Here is a 20,047-nt window from a genome sequence, read left to right as displayed (position 1 = left end):
GAGAAAAAAAGTCTATAGTCATATGGGAAAAAAGTCTATAATCCTACTTGCCGAGTCTAAACCAACGTTGTCTTTTGGCTTCAGAAATATACCATACATATGAAAAGTTGCCTTTAGTCTATAGAGAATTCGATGCAGACAAGTCAAAAGATAGGGTATTGAATTGCATTGTTGATATATCTACTGGTCTGAATAAATATAGATAGCAAGACAGATGCACAGCACTGTAAATACAGAAAGCTAAAACATACATGGCTAAATATACGCACAATGCACAAGACAGCACTTTGCAATCCATATTGCGTTTCATACAGTTAGTGTGCTGTATAATTTATTGCCCGGCACAGCCAGGAGAGGACTGGCCACCCCTCAGAGCCTGGTTCCTCTCTTGGTTTCTTCCTAGGTTCTGGCCTTTCTAGGGAGTTTTTCCTAGCCACCGTGCTTCTACACCTGCATTGCTTGCTGTTTGGGGTCTTAGGCTGGGTTTATGTACAGCACATTGTGACATCGGCTGATGTAGAAAGGGCTTTAAAAATACATTTGATTGCATGGCTCACGACGACAGCCTGTGTAGGCCTATTTTCTTTTGCTTATCCTTGACCGCGTGTCTTTGTTTTTGAATTGATTTAGATATGCTGTTGTAATTTAAACAAAGACATCACAAAGTTTGGGGCAGAGTATGTTCATATTTTTCCTCTAATCGCTGAATTATATGACCAAGTCCATCGGTGCGGGACGCCTTTTCCTCTTGACAGCCCCAGTTTGAGAAAGTGAATGATCGAGCATGCGCAGTTGAGGTTTGTGACAAGGAAGCAGAGAACAAGAGAGGCTTGCGAGGAAGATGTTTTAAATTTACTTGGAAAAACTAGGAAACGGTGAGATTCACGTAAGTTTATAAAATACTTAGCTAATATTTACAATGTACTAACGGGCAAACGTATTTTCAGCTGCCTTAGTGGCTCACGTGTGTTTTTTCCTGGTGTAAAAGAAGCTGTGTTGTGCTCTATTGAGTACGCAGCGCCATACTAATACTTGACATTTCAGCTGCAAACTTGCTCGTGGACAGTGGGAACGGTGTGCAAGCTTCGCGCACCCGATCATTTTCATTGCACAGATTGATATCCACGATCAACATCGCAAAACCGCCAGAGTCACGCCTGGTTGTGTTATTCTCTTTTCAATGTTGTGAATTCAATTTTGATCACGACCACAATATAGAATTTAAAGTTGAGCTGGGCGCATGACGCCTTTGCCTGCAATATTGTGTCAACAGATTGTCATATTGCTGATGCTGACACAACCTTTCCCTGAAAAGTCTGACAATTTTTTTTGTAGTCAATATGTTTTATTTCATGGTTGTTTAGCTTGCGATGTATCATTGCAAGCGTCTAATGTAACATTGTAAAATAATATACAGTGTAGCCGATTACACCGTTCCACGCTATTCTGTGGCAAAATGTGACCTATACTGTTTATTGCAACCTAACATAAAGAAAGTATCAACATATGTGTAGGCAGGCATTAGCATTTTTGTGCTGGTTTTGCCACGCCATGGTCAACCTACCCCTTTTCTGAGATGGGACGTCGTTAACCTACTGGCGGGAACACCTGTCACTGCAGGCGGGAGGCAGAGTATGCTATATATATATATATATAGCATACTCATATATATATATATAGTGCAGTTTATAACCTAAAAAGTGCGCACTAATCGTTTGATATCACTGCTTTGTCACATTGACGTTATCGGAGGATATCAGGCAGGGATTTCTCAGGATGAGTTCAGTTAATGACTTCTTAAATGAATAAAGATGTCAACAACTCATAGGCTGATCGAAGGCTGTGTGTGTGGTAGGAATGGGTCTAGGCCAGATAGCCTGCTTTAAGCAGGGCTCTAATCCTTCCTGAGACTGATCACCCTTGACAGAGAAGGGAGAGAGATGGACAGTCTATTGAATTGAAAGAAAGCTTAAAGGCAGGGCCGGTCCTTGACGTTGGAAAGACGTCTAAAATATTTTCCAGTTTAGGTTCTGAATTATGGGGGGAAAGTAAGTATTTTCCAGGACGTTGAAAAAGCATAAAAAAACATAGAAAAATACATATATTCCGGATGTTGAAGTCCGGTTCATTTTTGGTTATGAATGAAAGTTTAAAATACATGTTTCCCGTATGTTGAAAATACCTATTTTCCAGACTTTTAAAATATATATTTTCCGCACGTTGAAATCCGGACCCGACCAAAAATCAATGTCCGTTGATGTTGAAATCAAGGCTGGTCTGGACCACACCAAATCTGAAGCAAACATAGACGTCTATGATTGGCTTTTGGTCCGGACCAAATATGAACCAATGTCCGTGGAAATCAAGGCCGGTACAGACTGCAACAAAAAAAACGACCTCCAAAAGGCGACGGCTAAGTGGTAAGCCTACAGTTTGTAAAACACCAAAAAAATACGTCGGTTCCTGTTTACTTGGGTGTGGCCACCATTTGTAAAACAGGCCGTTGCATTGGCTTTATTAGTCCTTATTCCTGTGTTAAATCAATTTGACTATTTTAAGCTCTGAATATCAGCTACCCAACTTTTTAGGAGTTATGGTGAGCCTATTTGCAATGTGTTTACACAGCAGGACATGCAGAAGTATATTATTTTTTCACATGATCAGCTTGTCAAAAATGTACAAATACAAACTTGAAACCACTGATCATGACAATGGGGTGAAACTCCTGGACAACAGTTGTGAATGGCCATTCCATATTGTCCGTTTTACTTTGATCTGGCCTGTTTTTAGGATATATGTTTGTTAGCATATCTTTTATTTGATTGGGTAGCATTTAGGTTAGGCTATTTGATTGGAGAAACCTGCATGATGTAAAAAGTGTCAGTCTCAATACATTCATACAGTCTATCTCCAGCCTGTAGGCTACAGAAAAGGCCATAAACTTTCCCGTAGCACTCGCTAGCACACGCTCCAGCAGGTATATTTCACTGGTCACCCCCAAAGCCAATTCTTTTTTTGGCTGCCTTTCCTTCCAGTTCTCTGCTGCCAATGACTGGAACGAATTGCAAAAATCACTGAAGCTGGAGACTCGTATCTCCCTCTCTAACTTTAAGCACCAGCTGTCAGAGCAGCTCACAGATCACTGCACCTGTACATAGCCCATCTGTAAATAGCCCATCCAACTACCTCATCCCCATACTGTTATTTTTTTTCTCTCCTTTGCCCCCCAGTATCTCTACTTGCACATTCATCTTCTGCACATCGATCACTCCAGTGTTTTAATTGCTAAATTGTAATTATTTTGCCACTATGGCCTATTTATTGCCTTACCTCCCTTATCTTACCTCATTTGCACACACTGTATATAGACTTTTCTATTGTGTTATTGACTGTACGTTTGTTTATTCCATGTGTAACTCTGTTGTTTGTGTCGCACTGCTTTGCTTTATCTTGGCCAGGTCACAGTTGGAAATGAGAACTTGTTCTCAACTAGCCTACCTGGTTAAATAAAAGTGAAATACAATGTTGGGGTAGAGCACCGCAGCGATGTGTCTCCAACAGCACCCTGGAGGGGCACGCTGGAAATGGACAAGCAACATATTTTGCACCCCAGCCTTTGACAAAGTGGGCACTGCTTATCACAGGGCGGCATCAATGCTCACCTAAAAAGGCCATATGCCACAAGTTGAGAGAAATTGTCATTGTTTTGGGGCAGAATGATGTTTTGTTGTTGGATGTGCGTCTTGGTCAGTTTAGCTCAGAAAATGCCACCCGTGTCAATCTGCCGCCATAGGCAGATGCCTAATGTTTATTTAATGTCGTCTTTGTATCTTTTTCAGTTGGATCTAAAGTGGTTTTAGCTACTGCTAATACAGTCTTCTGGGTGGTGTTGGGAACACAGTGGGGGCATCATGAACTCCGAGGCACAGGAATCTGGTGAGTCTCACAATGGTTCAATGGCAGTGGTGTATTTTTCTGTCTTTATAAATTAGTTTGTGTGTCTTTCAGCAGGGGGCTCTGACCTTGAGTCTGACTTCAACTGGGATGAATATCTGGAGGAGAATGGAGTATTGGCTGTTCCACATCATGCCTTCAAACATGTATGTCTTATTTCACTGCATCAGGGCCCATTTGCAGATATGGTACTCATAGTTAGGGGCCAGAGTTTTTCCTGGTCAGGGCCCTATTTATTCTATATCCACTCACACGTTAATTATAGTTGTCTTTCCCCTTCCCTCCTTGTCAGGTGGACCGTAGCCTGCAGACAGGGCTGGCCCCAGGGATGATGCTGGAGGTGTCTGTGCGTTCAGAGCCTGACCAACCCTACTGGGTAGCTACCATCATCACTGCCTGTGGCCAACTGCTGCTGCTGCGCTATGAGGGTTACCACGACGACCGACGAGCAGACTTCTGGTCTGACATCATGACCTCTGACCTACACCCTCTGGGGTGGGGTAGGCAGCAGGGGCGACCAATGAGACCACCCAATGGTGAGGGGGTGACATATACGTTTGTGTTGCTGAAGACCGGTTGGGCCCTGTGCTCAAATAAATGTATTGGAATACAGTTTTTCATATATAGTTGAAGTCGGAAGTTTACTTACACCTTAGCCAAATGCATTTAAACTCAGTTTTTCACAATTCCTGACATTTAATCCAAGTAGAAATGACCTGTTTTAGGCCAGTTGGCATCACCACTTTATTTTAAGAATGTGAAATGTCAGAACAATAGTAGAGAGAATGATTTATTTATTTCATCACATTCCCAGTGGGTCAGAAGTTTACATACACTCAATTAATATTTGGTAGCATTGCCTTTAAATTGTTTAACTTGGGTCAAACGTTTCAGGTAGCCTTCCATAAGCTTCCCACAATACGTTGGGTGAATTTTGCCCCATTCCTCCTGACAGAGCTGGTGTAACAGTCAGGTTTGTAGGCCTCCTTGCTCGCACACGCTTTTTCAGTTCTGCCCATAAATGTTTCATAGGATGAGGTCAGGGCTTTGTGATGGCCACTCCAATACCTTGCCTTTGTTGTCCTTAATCCTTTTTTCCACAACTTTGGAAGTATGCTTGGGGTCTTTGTCCATTTGGAAGAACCATTTGTGACCAAGCTTTAACCTCTTGAAGCTAGGGGGCACTTTTTATTTTTGGAAAAATAACGTTCCCAAAGTAAACGGCCTATTTGTCAGGACCAGATGCTAGAATATGCATATAATTGACAGCTTGGGATATAAAACACTCTAAAGATTCCAAAACTGTAAAAATATTGTCTGGGAGTATAACAGAACTGATATTGCAGGCGAAAGCCTGATAAAAATCTAATCAGGAAGTTACTCTTATTTTGAAAGCTCTGTGTTCCTATGCATCCCTATTGACCATTGAAAGGGATATCAACCAGATTCCCTTTTCTATGGTTTCCCTAAGGTGTCTACAGCCTTTAGACATAGTTTCAGGCCTTTATTTTGAAGAATGAGCGTGAACGACCACATTACATAAGTGGTCAGGTGGGTCAGGAGTGATTATTGCGCAAAAAGAGAGATGCAGCCATTGTTCCTCCCGGTCCTAGTGAAAAGCCAACTGTCCCGGTTGATATATTATCGAATAGATATTTGAAAAATACCTTGAGGATTGATTATAAAAAACGTTTCACATGTTTCTGTCGACATTATGGATATCATTTTGAATTTTTGTCTGCGTTGTCGTAACCGCTAATTCTGGTGGATTCCTGAGCATAACGCACCAAACTAACGGAGGTATTTGGATATAAAAAATATCTTTATGGAACAAAAGGAACATTTACTGTCTAACTGGGAGTCTCGTGAGTGAAAACATCCGAAGATCATCAAAGGTAAACGGTTAATTTGATTGCTTTTCTGATTATCGTGACCATTTTCCTGATGCTAGGTGTACGTAATGCTATGCTAGGCTATCGATAAACTTACACAAATGCTTGTATTGCTTTCGCTGTAAAGCATGATTTCAAAATCTGAGACGACAGGTTAATTAACAAAAGGCTAAGCTGTGTTTTGCTATATTTCACTTGTGATTTCATGAATATGAATATTTTCTAGTAATATTTTTTGACTGTTGCGCTATGCTATTCAGCGTTCCTGATGACAAATATACCGGATCCGGGATGGGTAGTTCTAAGAGGTTTTTAACTTCCTGACTGATGTCTTGAGATGTTGCTTCAATATAATATCCCCATAATTTTCCTCCCTCATGATGCCATCTATTTTGTGAAGTGCACCAGTCCCTCTTTTAGCAAAGCACCCCCACAACATGATGCTGCCACCCCCGTGCTTCACGGTTGGGATGGTGTTCTTCGGCTTGCAAGCATCTCCCTTTTTACTCCAAACATAACGATGGTCATTATGGCCAAACAGTTCTATTTTTGTTTCATCAGACCAGAGGACATTTCTCCAAAAAGTACGATCTTTGTCCCCATGTGCAGTTGCAAACCGTAGTCTGGCTTTTTTATCGCGGTTTTGGAGCAGTTGCTTCTTCCTTGCTGAGCGGCCTTTCAGGTTATGTCAATATTTGACTTGTTTTACTGTGGAAGTGGATACTTTTGTACTTGTTTCCTCCAGCATCTCCACAAGGTCCCTTGCTGTTATTCTGGGATTGATTTGCAGTTTTCGCACCAAAGTACGTTCATCTCTAGGAGACAGAACGCGTCTCCTTCCAGAGCGGTATGACGGCTGCGTGGTCCTGTGATGTTTAGAATTGTGTGCTACAGATGAGCGTGGTACCTTCAGGCATTTGGAAATTGCTCCCAAGGATGAACCAGATTGTGGAGGTCTACAATTTTTCTTCTGAGGTCTTGGCTGATTTCTTTTGATTTTCCCATGATGTCAAGCAAATCGGCACTGAGTTGAAATACATCCACAGGTACACCTCCAATTGACTCAAATGATGTCAATTAGCCTATCAGAAGTTTCTAAAGCCATGACATAATTTTCTGGAATTTTCCAAGATGTTTAAAGGCACAGTCAACTTAGTGTATGTAAACTTCTGACCCACTGGAATTGTGATACAGTGAATTATAAATTAAATAATCTCTCTGTAAACAATTGTTGGAAAAATGACCTGTGTTTCATGCACAAAGTAGATGTCCTAACCGACTTGCCAAAACTATAGTTTGTTAACAAGAAATTTGTGGAGTGGTTGAAAAACTAGTTTTAATGACTCCAACCTAAGTGTACAGTATGGGAACTTCTGACTTCAACTGTATACAATAATTAACAGCTTAAAGATGCACACAATTTCTGAATGTGATGTGGGTCCAGGTGTCCGTGAGAAACATGGTGACTGGGAGGCTGTCCTAGAGGAGGCTCTGGCTCAGGGAGGGAGTGCACCAGCACACCTGCTGCAGGGGGTGAGTCTGGGAGAGGGAGGAGTGGGGACACCAGGACCATAACTATAGCTAGGACCTATTCATCATCACCTCTCATGTCAGAAAAGCTTGATTATTTTTTTACATTTTCAGTATTTTTTTTAAATAAAAAAATGTCAACATGTCCAGACTCAGGCAGGGGGAGACCCAGCAGACTTGTTTCCCATTGGGTGGTGTGTGGAGCTGCAGGACAGTATGGACCCAGGGGTGGCCTGGGGGGCGCAGGTGGAGGACAACATAGGGGGCCGTCTGTGTCTGCGCTACGCTGGGACAGAGGGGCTCACCCAGTCACTGGCCAGGCGATGGGTATTCTACCTGGACCCCCTCCTGCACCCACCTGGCTGGGCTGAGGAGAACAGCTGCTCTCTCACCCCACCTGCTGGTAAGGAACAGAACTGCCTCTGCACCTTGTGGTGCACCTTGTGATGCTGTTGACCAACCCTGGTCCTTGAATAAGGTGTATTAATGCTGGTCTGGTTGCCTGCTGACCACTGTTGCCTGCTGACCACTGCTTGTGTTTGTTTAGATGCTTTGTGTGTGTTTAAGTATTAATGAGAGTTACTTAGTGATAATGTCACTGCTGTGTTTCAGTACTTTGTGGTTTGCGCAGTGAAGCAGAGTGGGAGGAGGTGAGAAAGACCATCAGACAGCCTAAAGAAGAAGCCTTCAATCGAGACTTCTTTAAGGTATGCTTTACATCTCCCTCTCTCTGCCCTCTCTGTCTCCCTCTGACATATCTTCTGTGTGTTTGTAGGACAGGCCAGTCCTCTCTCCTCACTGCTTCTCTGAGGGGATGAAGTTGGAGGCGGTGAACCCCGCTGCCCCCTTCAACATCAGCCCAGCTACTGTCACCAAGGTAAGGCCCCCATGTCACCAACAGACGTTAAACACTTTTTTGCATTGAAGTGTGTAGACTACCACTGTAAGCAGTAGGCCTACTGTAGACAATGTTTCAGAATTTGTGGGCAGTGCAGCATATTTAGGTTTGGGGAAAAGTATATACAAAATATTATTGATTTATCAAACAATCTTTTTACAGGTCTTCTTCAATTTCCAATTGGTTTTGTCTTTCTGACATGTTCAGACACAGCAAAAGAAAACATTCTGCCAACCTCTCCAAAGACAATTGATTAAGTTCGCCTTGCATTGCTATTTCCTTAGAAACTGTCTTGGCCTAATTCCAATACTTCCAAAGTATACAGCAAATAAGGGCATTATTGTCACCATAGAAGGGGAATGATGGGCAGTTTTCATGTGGAGTTATAATGCTCGTTCATGCGTACACAGTTTCCCCACAGGTCTGATTTATAACGGGAAACGTGTGGTGTGCTCCCAAGTTTATAAATCTCAATATTTTTGTGCGTGCACAGTCTTTTCAGAAGTGGCACACAGCTATTTAGTGTTACATTTACACAATGGTTATAAATGATGTCACCACAGTAACACCCCCACCGCACCCACACAGCTTCTTCCGTGTTTATCAATTACGGATAGTGTGTGATAGGTTGCACCTAGTTGTATGGGGCTGCAACAGTGATGTCATCATTGTGTTCCCCAGGTGTTGAATGAACAGTACTTCCTGGTGCAGATGGACAGTCTACAGGGAGACAGTGAGGGGGCGGGGCCTGGCTCATCATTCCTCTGTCACCATGGAAGCACTGAAATCTTCCCTGTCCAGTGGAGCCTTAAAAATGGGGTACCCCTCAGTCCCCCTCCAGGTGAGGCAAAATAAACCAGAGGTGTGGACTCGAGTCACATGACTTGATAGAAAATAAAATAACTTCAGACTTGGAGCATCAAGACTCGTGACTCGATTTTGACTTGAGACTGAACTTATCTGGCCAGGGTTTTGTTACTAATTTTGTGGCAGAGAGTCTCCGGATATTCAATGCCTGCTTTTTATTTTATTTTTACCCATCTAGCAATAGGTGCTCTTTGTTGCGAGGCATTGGAAAACCTTCCTGGTCTTTGTGGTTGAATATGTGTTTGAAAATCACTGATCGACTGAAGGACCTTACAATTATCTGTATGTGTGGGGTACAGAGATGAGATAGTCATTCAAAAATCATGTTAAACAGTATTATTGCATACATACAGAGTGAGTCCATGCAGCTTTTTAAATTTATTTATTAGCCAAGTCATTTAAGAACAAATTCTTATTTACAATTGAAGGCCTACCCCGGGCTAAACCAGGACTACGCTGGGCCAATTGTGCGCTGCCCTATGGGACTCCCAATCACGGCCCGGGTGTGATACTGCCTGGATTCGAACCGGGTACCTTAGACTGCTGCGCCACTTGGGAGCCCGTTATGTGACTTGTTAAGCAAATTTTTATTCGTGAACGTATTAAGGCTTGCCATAACAAAGGTGTTGAATACTTATTGCCTCAAGACATTTCAGCGTTTAATTTTTAATTCATTTGCCAAAATGTCTAAACGTAATTACACTTTGACAGTACGGGGTATTGTGTGTGTAGGCCAGAGACACAATCTCAATTTAATCCATTTTAAATTCAGGTTGTAACACAGCAAAGTGGGAAAATGTCGAGGGGTGTGAATACTTTCTGAAGGCACTGTACAGCCTACCATTTGGATTTTATATTTATTCCTTTGTTTATTCAATCTGGCCACTAACATAGACCTACGGCATTGCACAAAATTCTTCTTTCAAAAACATCTCATCTGTGCTTCAGAACCAAAAAGTGGCGCATCTTGACTGTTGACCAGTCATCAGCATTGGCGCGCAAAGACGGGCTCACATCCAGATTAATGACCAGACAAGATGGCACTTTAATTTTCTCAGGTTTTGCCTGGCACTTTTTTTTTCTTCATAAAAAATACCATTTAGCAATCTGCTACTCACGCATCTTTACCAGAACAAAAGACTAGCTGGATATTTCAGATGGGACTAGTTTGGATGGGTTAGTTATATAGCTCAGTGGTGGGTAGGACTTCTGGCTACAGATAGTTCTAACCTCAATACTCATGGGATGAAGATGCAACATATTCTGGCTAACTAATTATGATATTTGTGAGGAAGAAAAAGTCTACAGACAAACCATGCTTTCCAACCGATCCTGCAACCTCCGTTGGATACAGGCACGATATCCCAGGTGGATATTGAATGCTAACGTGAAGGACTTCCAGCTCCAAGTGCAGGTGTCTTGTGTTTTTGAAAATGCAGCACCGTTTATATCTGAAATGACAGGCGACATCTGAACAGAAATTGTGTACACGTGCGTGCGTGGGGCTTTGAAACACTCCGTTTGAGAACCACTAAGCTAGCGAACAGATGGCTGATTTCCTGGCCAGCTGAAGGTTCGGGTGCAGCACAAACTGCACTTTGTAGGGAGAGCGGTTTGCCATAAATAAATATGCAGCTCCAAAAATAGTTTGGTGATCAAGAATATTAACGGTTTACTTTGCAAGCTCACCAGTAATGGGGCATCAATCAACAATGACTAACAAAGGTCTGCTGGTCTTTTGGTATGTCAAAATTGCTTGAAATTGATCAATGAAAAAGGCTGCCTGGTAGCTTAAACATTTTTTTAAAATAAAGGTTTGTTTTTTACTTGTGACTTGACTTGCCCTTAGAATGCACAACTTGGACTTGACTCGGCCGGTTCTCGACTTGAGACTCGGACCTTGTGACTTAATAATAGTGACTTGGTCCCACCTGTGGAATACACTCATCTCATGCACTGTACTGCAGTTACCAGTGAAATTTTACTGTGTTCCTGGGTATGTGGGTGTGTAGGTTACCAGGGTCAGGACTTTGACTGGGCGTATTACCTGAAACAGTGTGGCGCAGAGGGAGCACCAGAGAGCTGTTTTCCTGTGGTGAGACATGTACACATACACACACACACATATATATTATACCACTGACTGATGAAAGGTGTTTTATCCTCCAGGAGCAGAGTGATCATGACTTTGTTGAGTTCATGAGGCTGGAGGCGGTGAATCCCATCTCTCCTAAATACATCCACATGGCAACTGTAACCAGGGTCAGAGGTCAGCACATCTGGCTAGGTCTAGAAGGTGAGAACAGAACAGCTGTAGAAGGGAGTGAAAGTGCTGGGTTGGAGAGATGTAAGGGTTTTGGGGGAAGGATGTTGATCTTGTGAATATTATCACTACGACCAAGTCAGTTTTGTGTGGTAATTTCAGCTACCTGAATTCTCAGTGTTCTATTTACATAGTGTTCAGCCACTCATAACCTCCTCCCTCTGCTCTGTGTGTTCTCTCCAGGGTTGAAGCAGACTCTGCCTGACGTCATCACGCATGTGGACTCCCTGGACATCTTTCCAGTCAGCTGGTGTGAGAGTAACGGCTACCCCCTCCAACACCCCTCCAAAGCTACAGGTCAGGCTCCAAACAAGACCCTCCTGTCCATTTTGGGGATTGGTCTCTGTCAGTGTTTTATCTGTCGGTCACTGTCAAATGTAGTTTGACTTTTGACCTCTTCTGTTGCAGCTCCGAGGAAGAGCTGTGTGGCCGTGGTGCAACCAGAGAAGCAGTGAGTTTTTGCAGACTGCACATTACTGAGAGAGAGTGGGAATCGAAATGAAAAAGCTGAACCTATTCCTCTACTCTTACCCAACTTTGACTTGTCAGTTTTCATTTCTAACTGTATGTGTATTTGGGTTTGACCCGATGGCAGATCTCAACTTAAAGCCACGCCCCATGCAGCGAGGCAGCAGGATCTGAGCCAATCAGAGAGCGGTGCGTGTAATACCTTGTGAAAAATAATTTGTGCAAAAATAATGCGTATGAGAATCTCACGTCTGTGTCTGTCAGCAGCTCAGGGGAACGGAAAGTACAGCTGCCCAAAGATCTTCTTCAACCACCTCTGTTTCTCTGGCCCCTACCTGAACAAGGGCCGCATCGCAGAGCTGCCCCAGAGCATCGGCCCCGGCAACTGTGTCCTGGTGCTGAAAGAGGTGAGCGAGACAGCAGCACACATCTACAAGCTCCTCTCAATCTAAAAATATCAGGCCAATATCCAATCTCCCCTTCCTCTCCAAGGTTTAAGAAAAAGTGGCTGCTGTACAGCTCCAGGACCATCTCAGTCTGAACAACCTACAGTATTTGAGAAGTTCCAGTCAGGTTTCTGGCCGGCCCACAGCACTGAAACGGCCCTACTCAGGGTCACCAACGACCTGCTGGTGCAGGCTCCCCCTGATCCCCCTGGACTTGAGTGCAGGATTTGACACTGTTGCCCACCCCATCCTACTTGAATGCTTCCTGGACGCCACCGGACTGTCTGGACCAGCTCTGAGCTGGTTCCACTCCTACTTCTCACAGGACTGAGTATGTGTTGCTAGGTGGGCCCAGGTCCCGGACCCACCACGTCACCTGCGGTGTACCACAAGGATCTGTTCTTGGACGCATCCTGTTCGTCCTGTACATGTTCCCCCTCGTGTCATTACCCGGCATGGAATCCCATTCCCTGTTATGCTGATGAACACATGCCTAGAGTAGATGGATGAAGGAAAACGTCCTTCAACTGAACAGCAGCAAAACCGAGGCCCGACATGTTGGCACCCCCCTCCAGGTCCAGCACTCACCAATAACACCTCAACATTGCAGGACAGCACATCCCTCTCTCTCCCTCAGTTTCCAATCTGGGTGTAAAGCTTGATTTCTCCCTGACCTTTGACAGCCACGTAAAGCGTCATTCTATCACCTCAAGAACATTGCCCAACTCCGTCCCACCCTCACTCAGTCTGATGCAGAGAAGCTCATCCATGCCTTTATCTCCTCAGGGCTGGACTACTGCAACACACTCTTCATCAGGAGCCCTGGCAGGAGTCTTCAGAAGCCCCAATACATCCTGTACAGTGCTGCCAGGATCCTGGTCAGTGTGTGGAAAAACCATCACATCACCCCCATCATGGCATCTCTGCACTCGCTCCCCGTCTCATTCCGGATTGACTTTCCGGTGTATTCGTGGCAATACCCCTCCTGATCTCAAAGAACTGCTCTCCCTCCAAAACCTCACCCGCACCCTCAGGTCAAGCCATAGCCTGCTCCTACACGCCCCCAGGATTAATCTCCGCTCCTTGGGGGATTAGGCTTTCATCTCGACCTCCCCCAGCCTCTATAATGCCCTCCCGGACCACCTGTAGGCACACTTTAAAAGGGGCCTAAAGAACTTTCTCTTTAGGAAGAATTTCAGTTGATAGCTGTGCTTCTTGGTGTCTGTGTCTCTTGTAGCGTCAGCTGTGTTCTTTGTCAGTTTCCCTGTCTAGTTATGTCTGTTTTTTTATTCATTTGGTTCATTTAAAAAAAAAAAAAAGCACTTTTAGATTATTCTGTATAATGAAAAGCGCTTTACAAATGTAATGAATTATTAACACGCGCGCTCCTGTAGATGACTTCTCACTGATATCACCATACAGATACATAATCCACTCATGTCCTGTTTAATTCTGTGCTGTGTCCTACAGTGTGTACTTCTAACCCCCCGTATCCTCCTGCCCTGTGGTCCAGGTGTTGACGCTGCTGATCAGCTCGGCCTACAAGCCCAGCCGGGTGCTGAGGGAGCTGCAGCAGGACCCAGAGCTGAGGCGGCACGGCCAGGGAGAGACTCTCAAGGCCAAGTCAGTCTACCCAACCAATAGACAGACCACAGTATACACCATAACAACACTAACATGATGGTGATACCATCACTGTTTAGATTGTACAGTATTAGGATAAAATGAGAAACGGTACACGCACTAATCCGAACAGAGTTTTCTGTACGAGGTAGATTTGCTCTGTTCTGGGTCACTATGTAATCACCATAACACCACTGTATATCAATTCAAATTGTATTGGTCACATTTAGCAGATGTTATTGTGGGTGTAGCGAAATGCTTGTATATGGTAGTAGTCACGTGACACTGAGGATATACGTTCTCTCTGCTCCATGAACATCATACTGGATGCAGGAGAGATGCTCTCTGCCACATTGGTCTCTGACAGACCGTATTAATGTACCTATCCTGCTCTGGATGGTGGTGTGTAGGTACAAAGGGAAGAGTTACCGGGCCACTGTGGGGATTTCCCGTACGGCTGACCAGGTGGCTGAGTTCTGCAGGAAGACATGTGTGAGGCTGGAGTGCTGCCCCAACCTGATCACACCTCACATGGTGCTGGAACACTGCTCAGAGAACTGTTCCCTGCTCACCAAGACTAAAAACAGTACGTGCTACCTTACACACACACACACACGTATGCATGTATAGACAGACACACACCGATTTGTATTCACAATGTACAATATTTAGCTATACAGTCATGAATACCACTCCTGTTATTATTTTTCTAAGATAGCTTCCTTGGTGTCTGTCTATATACTCTATAGCTCATTACTACGGTAAGAAGAAGACCAAGCGCATTGGCCGTCCCCCTGGCGGTCACACTAACCTGGATATCAGTACCAAAGAGGGGAGCAGGAGGAAGAAGAGGAAGCCCCTGTCTGTCTGCAAAAAACGCCTGTTTACCTCTGTGGACAGCACTCCTGCTTGCTCCCCACTGGTACTGCATATACTGACATTCAAGACATTAAAGTAACTGTTCAGTGAAAATCTCACTTTGAAAAGATTATATTCTGTTGACCAGTGGCGTTGATGCTGTTTAATGTTTTTTTCATGCCCCTTTTTTTCTATTACAGCATATTGGCTGACAGTCATTCATATTCCATTCACCCAGTTCAGCGATCGGTTTAGGCTACTACATGATACTCTAATTTTCCCTATACCCATCATGAGGTTGCTACAACCTTGCCTATGAATGAAAGTTTACAACGTAGGGGCACACAGGTCGAGAGACAAATTTAAGGTGACATTAAATACTGCCTTGCACACTCTTGCCAGCATCTAGCTGATATAGGGTGTAATTGTTAGTCCAACAGTTGCAAACAAGTTTCTGTTGGACAAATCCAGGTTTGTTTATACCTGTTTCGTTCTGTGTGCTTCTGTTTGAGAAACGTTTTTACAACAGAATTGGCAGAATTAACACATCCCTGATCACACGTGAACACAGTTCACTTTCATAGCAGCCACGTTGTATTCCTTCTCACTTCTAGGCCCTTTCCTCCTCTCACCTTGTCCTTTTGCTTGTGGACTTCATTGTGCAACACATCAGCTGTATGTGACCAGGCGAGAACCTTTCCAAGCCAAACCATATTAGAACCGCTGCACACAGCCTACATTGTTGTCACCATACTAGCTAAAGTAACGTCATAATCAACATAGCTAATGACGCATTAGTAAACCCACTACAATCATGCAGTAATGTTAGTGTACAGTCATTAAGCAGTTTAGCAGTTACACCAGCGAGCCCCGGTGGCAATAAATCAGTAAAACCAAAAGCTTACCTTGACTTGGAAGAGTTCCAGTGTTGTATTGGGTAGTCATAGCATCCCTCTCTTTGAGCCTGGTGTTTGAGTAGGCTAAACTAGCTAGCAGCATTTGCTAGCTAAGTAAGTGAAACTTAAATAGATTTTTTTCTTGAAATATCTCTCTCGCCATCTCTTGCTTCTCCTTCATTTTTGAAGAAATTAATTTGTTCAAAACTCTTTCTCTTTGAGTCAACTACTCACCACATTTTATGAAGTGCTAGCTAGCTGTAGCTTGTGCTTTCAGTACAAGATTCATTCTCTGATCTTTTGATTGGGTGAATAACATGTCAGTTCATGCTGTAAGAGTTCTGATAGGTTGGAGGACGTCCTCTGGAAGTTGTCATAATTACTGTGTAAGTCTATGGAAGGGGGTGAGAACCATGGGCTTCCTAGGTTTTGTAGCTGTCCTAGCTGTACATTTTTGGAAGAGAAGCTAGAAGTTTAGTTTCCCTCAACCACTGGTCCAAGGTCAGAGATTTTTGAATAGTTAAGGTTAGGATTTGGGGTAGGACGCAATCTGATTCTACATCTGATTTTATGGGCAACTTTTATATGGAAAGTAATCAAACTCATAACTGTACTCTTTCTTTGCACCCCAGGGTAGTGGAGAGGAGGAGGAGGACCTGGATGAGGACTACTCTCTGAGTGAGGAGGATTCGGGCTCAGAGCAGCAGGGTGACTCTGAGGTGTTAGAGAGGAAGTCCCAGCCCGCCTCTCCCCGTCCCACCCCTCCAGAACCTCGCCCTCGAGAAGGACCCCAATTAACCTCCTACTCAGATGATGATAACCAGCCCCCCTCACCTACGGTAGTGGCTGTTGCATAATTACACACACACACACACACACACACTGATCCTAGAACTATATATGTGGAACTCCTTGTTTTTGTGTTTTGTCTCAGAGTGGGCGGATGGAGGTGCAGGAGAAGCTGCATCTGGACAGCAGTCCTCTGGGCTGGAGCATCACTGACGTGACTCACTTCATCAGAACCACTGACTGTTCCCCACTGGCGCGCATATTCAGGGACCAAGTAGGAGTGACACACACACACACACACACACACACTTCGGTGTGGAGAAGGCCATACACATGTGTACACACATACACACACACAGTGCACTGAGCCATGTTGTTGTGTGTGTTGACAGGAGATAGATGGTCAGGCCCTGCTGTTGCTGAGCCTGCCCACAGTACAGGAGTGTATGGGGCTGAAGCTGGGCCCTGCCATCAAACTGTGTCACCTTATAGAGAGGATCAAACTGGCCTTTTACCAGCACTTTGCCAGCTGATGAGTGTGTGTGTGTCTGTGCGCATGCATTATGTACACTGTTGTTTTCAATTATGTGTATAAACCCTGGATGACTGATAGGGGGTGTTGTATTGAAGCCACCCCACAGCTATCTCTGTACATCTCCACTGTAAAAAAAGATGTTGGAAGCTATAGAATCCTTTTTGACATGTGGCCAATACATAGCATCAGCAATCCAGGGTTTATATACATCATGGGTTGTTATGTACATTATAATGTACATTATAATGTACATTATATGCTGCTCCAGGATGGACACAGCTTATAGCCTCAGCTGTTCACCCCTGGAATATGTGACTGAATTCTGTATCTTTCAGGGATTTCATGTTTGTTTATCATTTGTTTGTACACAGTGGATGGGAATTGAACAAAGTCATGATGGAATTATTTTCCATCCATTCATCACTTAAGCCTTTGGTTGAAATGAAAACCCAAGGTAAAGCATATAAACAAAATAGATCCGGATACCTGTTTAGGTACTAGTTTACCTTTTATTAATGCAAAGCCCCCTCATTGTGAAACCCTAGACATGTTGAATCTGTATAATGTGAATAACAGCACCTTATGTGGGGAGACATATTTGCACTATCATCACCAGGTTTTTACATCGGTCTACAAGGTTAGGGTAATCAATTTCACTGACTTTTGGGGCCGGTTTTCCACACAGATTAAGCCTGGTCCTGGACTAAAAAACATTTTCAGTGGAGATTCTCCATTGAAAATGCTTCTTAGTCCAGGAATAGTCTTAATCTCTGTCTGTGAAATGAATCTTAAATGCATCCTATTAGATTCTCAATGGGTTAGGCTGTTTCTCAATGGGTTAGGCGGTCTCTCAATGGGTTAGGCTGTTTCTCAATGGGTTAGGCTGTTCTTTACCTTTTTGTCTATGATGACTATGATCACTTTAGTTGTTTACTGTAGTAAGTCAGTCACTAGTTATGGGTGTTCATGGAGTGGTCGACAGGGTTATAAAATGGTCCTGACAATTATGGACGTCTCCGATCAAAAAGTATTTTATTATTGAGGACCTGTTTGGCCTCATTTTACCTCTTGTATATTCCAGTTTGATCTAAGTATAAACTGAACCATTTTTAAAGTATTTGTAAAGATTGAATGTCAACTATGTTTAAAAGTGTTTTGCAGATTGCTTTGAGTAAAACATTTATTGATTTATATAAAATGTAGGATAATATAAAATAATGTATGATAATACTCATGCTATCTCTAAAAAATGAACTGTACTCAAGGCAGAACTGTTCCATGTTTGAGACATTCCCTGTTATTTATACTCATTATCACCTTCCACATCAGCTTGTCATTTCATTCAGGGCTGTCATTGTAAGTCTTCATGTTTCTATTCCCGTTCACTTTATCGATTACTTGATTTTACATTCCTGTTGCTCATGTTGAAAATAAGTTCTGGTAGTTAAGTCAACTAAAGGGGTTTCTCATGAAACAATCTAAAATGTAAATGGTTTGTGGATGTTTCCAATGTGAATATGTTTCCAGAATGATTATTGCTCTTAAAAGTAATAAGATGTGGTCTATGACACTGCATCGCAGTGCTAGCTGTGCCACCAGAGACTCTGGGTTCGATAGTAACTACTAACAATTGGATACCACGAAATTGGGGAGAAAGGGGGGTAAAATTCAACAACAAAAAAAGTTATAATAGGATGATAAAATTGCAGTTTCTTCTTACCAGTGTTGTTTTTTTTTTTATCCCAGGAAGCTATCTTCACTGAATGATCTCATTCATATTTAGTGAAATTGGGGTCCACCGTCAAACCATTTCCTAGCAGCACTGAATGATAACATGAAGATTGTATTGGCTCTCAGATGTAAGGTGGAAAATGTCTACTGTCGCTCCAGCTGTTCTCTCCATGATTTAGTGTTAAAGGTCTTACCTACCAGGTTTTATATTGGACTTCTCTCAGCCACACTCATCCAAAATCCAGAGGAACAGAATAATAACAGAACGGGGGGGGGGGGGGGGGGGGACACATCTCCATTGCCATGTAAGTGACTTGTTTGCCCATTGAATGACTGTCGAGTGTTGAACGTAACCATTAGATTGGTCCCTTCAGTTGTTACTGTTGAGGACAGAAAGATGCGTCTTGAACTCATTTAATTTTTGGTCTAGTGACAAGTAGAGGACGAGAAAGAATGTGATCATAGTGGAGGAGTTGAGTTTTAGACTTTGATTTGTGATATTTTATTAGTCTGTGAAGAGTTACTTTAAAAGAATGCAAGACCATTCCAACTGTAGACAAGATCACGTTATTCACTCCCCAATGATCATCCCCACATGCTTCACTGTGGGGATAGGGTTCTTGGGGTGATGAGGTGTTGGGTTTGCGCCAGACATTGTTTTCCTTGATGGTCAAAAAGCTCAGTTTTAGTTTCATTTGACCGGAGTACCATTCTTCCATATGTTTGCAGAGTCTCCCACGTGCCTTTTGGCGAACACCAAATGTTTGCTTATTTACTTCAATCTCCGCTGTGGAGGTTTGCAGCTCCTTCAGTGTTATCTTTGGTCTCTTTGTTGCCTCTCTGATTAATGCTCTTCTTGGCTGGGCGGTGTTGGTGGGCGGCCCTCTCTTGGCAGGTTTGTTGTGGTGCCATATTCTTTCCATTTTTTTAAATAATGGATTTAATAGTGCTCTGTGGGATGTTCAAAGTTGTGGATATTTTTTTATAACTCAACCCTGATCTGTACTTCTCCAACTTTGTCCCTGACCTGTTTGGAGAGCTCCTTGGTCTTCATGGTGCTGTTTGCTTAGTGGATTTGCAGACTCTGGGGCCTTTCAGAACAGCTGTGTGTGTATGTGTATATATATATATATATATATATATATATATATATATATATATATACACAGTGCCTTGTGAAAGTATTCGGCCCCCTTGAACTTTGCGACCTTTTGCCACAAACATAAACATTTTAAAC

General features: G+C 43.3%; 1 protein-coding gene across 7 annotated transcripts; it reads left to right on the top strand.

Annotated features, from left to right (window-relative positions):
• Positions 1-774: 774 nt before the first annotated feature.
• On the top strand, positions 775-18,798 carry LOC110494301 (scm-like with four MBT domains protein 1). 7 transcript variants are annotated; one of them, XR_016487976.1, is made up of 21 exons: positions 775-886; positions 3,840-3,936; positions 4,009-4,100; positions 4,247-4,490; positions 7,291-7,379; positions 7,527-7,779; positions 7,989-8,083; positions 8,152-8,253; positions 8,956-9,115; positions 11,154-11,236; positions 11,311-11,437; positions 11,648-11,761; positions 11,873-11,915; positions 12,060-12,121; positions 12,200-12,339; positions 12,425-14,001; positions 14,412-14,587; positions 14,751-14,923; positions 16,388-16,594; positions 16,690-16,818; positions 16,937-18,798. XR_016487976.1 is itself a non-coding variant. In XM_021569248.3 (21 exons), exons 2-21 carry the CDS (start codon positions 3,912-3,914, stop codon positions 17,075-17,077), a joined length of 2,565 nt encoding a protein of 854 aa, XP_021424923.3. In that variant the 5' UTR covers positions 775-875; positions 3,840-3,911; the 3' UTR covers positions 17,078-18,798. The 7 variants fall into 7 exon arrangements, 4 of the variants coding, with proteins under 4 accessions (XP_021424923.3, XP_021424922.3, XP_090061837.1 ...); XM_021569248.3 differs by having other exon boundaries at positions 775-875; positions 13,892-14,001; XM_021569247.3 differs by having other exon boundaries at positions 13,892-14,001.
• The last annotated feature ends 1,249 nt before the right edge of the window (positions 18,799-20,047 follow it).

This window comes from Oncorhynchus mykiss, chromosome 17 (genome assembly GCF_057628025.1).
Source record: "Oncorhynchus mykiss isolate SJ-2025 chromosome 17, ASM5762802v1, whole genome shotgun sequence".
In the NCBI taxonomy this organism is placed as follows: domain Eukaryota; kingdom Metazoa; phylum Chordata; class Actinopteri; order Salmoniformes; family Salmonidae; genus Oncorhynchus; species Oncorhynchus mykiss.
The sequence above is the reverse complement of the archived record's forward strand: the minus strand, read 5'-3'. Positions and strand labels throughout refer to the sequence as shown.